The sequence below is a fragment of the Papaver somniferum genome, chromosome 1 (genome assembly GCF_003573695.1).
Source record: "Papaver somniferum cultivar HN1 chromosome 1, ASM357369v1, whole genome shotgun sequence".
NCBI lineage: Eukaryota > Viridiplantae > Streptophyta > Magnoliopsida > Ranunculales > Papaveraceae > Papaver > Papaver somniferum.
This window is the reverse complement of record NC_039358.1, coordinates 197,935,284-197,940,480: the sequence shown is the minus strand read 5'-3', so window position 1 is coordinate 197,940,480 and position 5,197 is coordinate 197,935,284. Positions and strand designations below refer to the sequence as shown.

Here is a 5,197-nt window from a genome sequence, read left to right as displayed (position 1 = left end):
GACAGAATCTTAGTTGATACTGGGAGTTCAGTCGATATCCTCTTTTACCATACCTTTAGGACCATGGGATACAAGGACTCGGATCGTGTACCTTCTACATATAACATATATGGGTTCAATGGGGTAGCGTCTAAGCCGAAGGGGGAACTGACCGTGAAGATTCTCGTTGGAGAACTAGAGACGAAGGTCACAGTCTGTGTCGTAGATGTTGATTCTCCCTACAATGCTCTCATAGGGCGGACTTGGATACATGGAATAAAGGGAGTTGCGTCGACATATCACTAGGCGATCCGATTCCCAATATCAAGCGGAATCGGCGAGATAAGAGGAGATCTGAGAGACGCAAAAGAATGTATAACAAAAGACGTGCATAACTACGAGGAGAGGTTAAGAAAGAAGATGGAACAAAGGAAGAAAGTCAGCGAAGAAAGAAGAGCCGAACAGCTGATGGTATTTACGATAGAGTCTAGCAAAGAACTGAGCGGAACGCAGTTGGATGAGGAGGAAACCAATGAAGCAAAAATTCATATCGAGGAAGATAATAACGAAATTCCAGAGGAAGGAGGCCGGGTCAATCAAAAACAAGGTGGAAAGGCCAAGAAGGGGAAGGTTGATGAAGGAAATCAAATGCCAAAGAATAAAAGGGAAACTCCCACGACAAAGGAGAAGCAAATTCCACGAGAAGGAGGGAAGATGAACCGGTCAAGAGGAAAAAAAGGCACAGGGACAAGAGGGCGAGGAAAGTGTTGAAATACAAAATTCACAGAATAAATTGAAAGAAAGTTGCGAAGACGACGAGATGGCCCGGTTAAAGGAAGAACTTTACCAAGAGAGGTGAAGGAAAAAGGATCTGGTCAGGGAACGAATAAGGTTAGAAAGGGAAAATGAGAAGTTGATCATCAGAAATAATCATTCGAAAAGGAAGCAGTCAGATAGTAATATGCAGGAGGAGAGATATGCTATGGGAGAAGCATGAACTAAAGAAAGACATTACACGCGAAAACGAGAAGGCCTGGGACGAGGTGAGCAAAAGGAGCGAGAAGACTTGAAGAAGGCCATAGAAAGCAGCAAAAGAGAATTCAGGGAAAGGGAGTATCGAATGCAACAATCAATAGCAGTTACTCGAGGAAGAAACAATATCCCCAAGGAAAGGAGATAAAGTGATTTGCAAATGGTAAACAAATGCTCAAGGAATGAACCGTGAAAGCCAGAAATAGCAACGCTTTTCTCGTTAAGGAAAAAGGAGAATGAGAGCTTACGAAGTCTCGTCGCAAGATGAGAAGCAGTATGCAAAGAATTAAAGGGAAGAATCTCGGAAGAGGATTTGGTGCGATCATTCATTTATGCTTTATCAACCGGGCAACCGTTATTTTCCGCACTATTCAAGATAAGAAATGCAGTACGAATGAAGGAATTGGAAAAATACCAAGCCGAGCACATTCGTATGGAAGAAGAATATGAAAGATACAATGAGATAAGATAAATGTATTCTCTTTATTTTGATGATAAAGATGAAACGATCGATGTACTCAATTTTCAAGAGCATAGCAATAAAAATTTGATGAAATATTGATGAAATAAATATTCGCCAAGTAACCAAAGACAGTAAGACCTCAAGATTAGGAGGCAAATAATGAATATGAAATAAAAGTTTCTAGGGAAACTTAAACCTTCTCCTAGGAAGGCTGGTAACCCACGTCATGCACCCTAGTTCGCATGAAAATGCAAGAGGCAGAGACCTAACGCATGTCGTGGACAACTCTCAGGCAGAAAGCTAGGGGAAATGATAAGACCTATCCGCTGAGGGTCCCTTTTATGATAGCCTTCGGTAAGGGGTGAAGAAATATGACCAAGGCACCGACATATTCGGTTGAGCTGCGGGTGCCTGAGACCTCTAGAGCCTTACCGGCCATGTCCGTCTGGCAAGTCTTGGCTACGATGCACTTGATCCCAAAGAAACCCCACTTAGGGTGTGACTTCGTAACTCCGAGCCTTTCGGCGAAGAGGATAAGAAGTCACGAAAACAACTGAATGTCGTAATAACCGTATGGGAGGAGACTAACATGCATGTTAGGGTTAACCTCTTTGAAGGGGAACTCAGGGGGAATATAAAGGGATGGCACCCTCCAAATTAGGAGCTGTGTGACCAAAAAGACGGCAATGTCATGGGGCTGCTATGCATGGGAATAGATAGGCCTGTCATATTATCGCAGAAAGAAAACTTATCAAAAATGTTAAGGCGAGGTTGATGGATTGATATTCGCAAAAATAACAGGCGCCTGAGACTTCGCCGAAGTAATACCCTTAAAAACAGGGTGAGGCGCAATAAGACCTTAATTAGGAGGCGCAATAAGACCTCATAAGCAAGAAATAGACACAGCTACTAAAAAAGCAAAGTCATAAAGAGCATTCTCAGAATCATCTCATCTCGATTGGATAATGCCAACAAGAACAAGAGGCAAGTATATACTTTTATATTTTTTGTTCTTTTGGAATTATCCCCACGAAACTACAAAGTGTTTAAGATACAATCTAAGGCTACAGGAAAGGAAAGAAGGAACCTGAAGCAAAAAACTAAGACGGGGCGCATACTTTAGCAACCAGTGTTCCTCCTTCTTTTAAGTTAGCATTCTCAACCTCGCCGAAAAGCAAAAGGCAGCAGGGATGAGTGAAGAAAGAAAGCCGGAACTGAGGGTGATTTGAAAGGTGAAGGCGGAAACGAAGATGAAAACTCGCAAAAGAATAAAAGGAAAGTATATACTTAAAGGCTTCACTATTCTTTTGAGAGTTTCCATGGTCAGTATATACTTGAGGTAAATGGCTTCCAGACCTGAGAACATCTTAGCTAGGCACCCTAGTAAATGAACTAGCAACTGAAGGAACCGCGAAAATCAAATAAACACACGCTTGATAAAACAGAATCATAATATCATGAAATGTGATGATTCCTAAAATAAAGCGTTTGCCCCATAAGCTTGGGAGCGCCCATAAAAAATTATTAGTTATAAAACACTAATCTGAGACGAGAGAAGACAAAACTAAAACTGCTACAGGAATGTCACTATTGATGATGGTTGACTCAGGGATCTCGCCACCTGCCTCGGTAATGCTAGTAGAAGCTCCCTTGGACCCCTCATTGTCCTTCGCGGTGTCAACTTTTGGTTCCTCGTCGTCATCAAGAGACAATTCCTCGTTGGTAGGATCAACAACTTCATCCTGAGGCTTCTCATCATCAGAAAAAAATCTCCAAAGGGAAAGAAGGAGGAGGAATGCCATGCTCAACGCAATAGTCGTTGAAGAGTGGAACCAAATAGCTCTGAGTATTCTTGCGGGCCGTCTTGGCTACCTTCTTGGAAGAATCGATGATCTCGTCTATATTATCATTTAGACTCTCAATCTCCTTATTAAGACGAGAAACGTCACCACGAGCTTCATCTCTCTCCCTGGTGATACGAAGGACCTGACTCTTATGACGATCATCTGATTCTGCGAAGATAAGAGGAACTACATTAGAAACAAGGAAGTATGTCGGGTCAAACAAAGATAATAATACACCTAAAAACTACCTTACGCCTGAAGGATAGTAGTATTTAGAGTACTATGAACATCAGAGTATAGATGATCGAGCTTGGCAACTTTGAGGTTGGAATCTTCAAGTTGAACACATAACTCATGATACATTCTATCCCAACCTTCACCATGAGGAGATTTCAAAGTGCTCTTGTCAGACTGAATGGCGATAACGCCTTTTCCACGGAAACTTGCAGGCTTGATCGGAGGAGAGGATTTCGCAGGTTTTGGACGAGAGGAAGTGGCCAATTTAGCTTGCAAGAGTTCCACCTTTTTATTCAAACAATCAACCTCCTCGTTTAGACCATCCACAGTGTTCCGAGACCTACGAAGAGTAGCTGCGAGCTCGGTTTTTCTTTTGATCACTCGATCGTAATCTTCCTCCAGTTTCTTATAGTTGGATATCGACGAAGAATAGAGGATCCCCGAGGTAGTAAGAGAATTAGAGACCCGTTGAAGCTCTGACTTAAGGCGCAGGTTGTCATTGTGGAGATGGAGGTTCAGTTCCTCGTGACGGGAGCATTCAACTGACAGACGGTCCACTTGCAAGCAAAGGGTCTCGGCCTTTTCATTAAGGATGGAGTTCTCAGAAACATAAATATCATTTTGAGTTGTAAGGTTCACCACCTCAGCGCGAATATCTTCCAGCAAGGAGGAAGCTTCGTCGGCGCTCATTTGACGTTGCATGCATCGAGCTTGACGAAGCATAAAATAATAAAATAATGGAAGCAAAGGCAAGAACAATAGAGGGACGTCCAAGAAAAAAGAACTTACTCAAAAGCTTCTCTATCTTTTGGCTTTGCTTGCGAGAATGATCTTTTTCTTTCTGAAGGTCCTCCGATAAAGCTTTGATTTTAGCTTCATCCTTCCTAGCCATCTCGCGAACAAGCCGAATTTCAACGAGGATGTCCATGTGACGGAAGACCTCCTGCGAAGCAAACTTGAACTCGGAAAATAGGTTTCGGAGACGAAAAGGAAAAATGGCAAAAAGAAATCACCTGGTTCATCAAGGCAGAGTGCTGCTGGAGAGACAGATTCATTGAAGCACTCAAAAACGCAGACGAGTCTTGGGAGAGGAAGTCGTCAGAAACAAAGGCGGACAAAGACTCCAAAGCACGAGATCTCATAGCCGGATCTTCTTGAGCCTTGTGGTATATACCTCGAAGGAATTGCATGTCAGGGTCGAAGAGAGGATTTGATATTACAGGACAGACATGTTGGTTTCCCTTGTCTCCAGAGGGAGTTACCTCCGGAGAACTTTAGGATGTTCAACTCCTGGATGAACAGGGGAATCAGCGACCTGGGAACGGGTAACAAAATCAGCTTCTTTCGGAGGAGTAGGAGCACTACCTGAAGGAGACTGTTGCTTAGTGCGAACGGGACGACCACGGAGAGCGGAGGGTTGTATTGCAGCTAAGGCATCCACATCCAGGGTCTTTCGCGGCCTCTTGGATGCACCAGACGGAGGAGCATGGTAGGCCTCAAAGATATTATATTTAAATGCAAAATGGTCCCCGACAGCGGCGCCAAAGACTTGGTGGGCCCGGGGATGTGTATAAAATTAAGCGAAATGAAACGCGGGCCTACAGTAATACCGCAAGTGCACGGTCGTCGGTTGTAGCTCGTG

At 43.5% G+C, this 5,197-nt stretch overlaps 1 protein-coding gene across 1 annotated transcript; it reads right to left on the bottom strand.

Annotated features, from left to right (window-relative positions):
• Positions 1 to 3,012: 3,012 nt before the first annotated feature.
• LOC113357223 (paramyosin-like) lies at positions 3,013 to 4,447 on the bottom strand. Its single transcript, XM_026600566.1, has 4 exons — positions 4,345 to 4,447; positions 3,600 to 4,265; positions 3,347 to 3,486; positions 3,013 to 3,222 (listed from the first exon to the last, which is right to left on the bottom strand). Exons 1-4 carry the CDS (start codon positions 4,445 to 4,447, stop codon positions 3,013 to 3,015), a joined length of 1,119 nt encoding a protein of 372 aa, XP_026456351.1.
• Between the last annotated feature and the right edge of the window lie 750 nt (positions 4,448 to 5,197).

Excerpts from the sequence above, each read along its gene's own strand:
- LOC113357223 (XM_026600566.1), bottom strand. The coding sequence starts at position 4,447 with ATGGCTAGGAAGGATGAAGCTAAAATCAAAGCTTTATCGGAGGACCTT. Across the intron at positions 4,266-4,344 it reads AAAGATAGAGAAGCTTTTGA|CTCGATGCATGCAACGTCAA; the intron begins GTAAGTTCTTTT and ends TGCTTCGTCAAG. Across the intron at positions 3,223-3,346 it reads TCATCGATTCTTCCAAGAAG|CCTCAGGATGAAGTTGTTGA; the intron begins GTAGCCAAGACG and ends GATGATGAGAAG.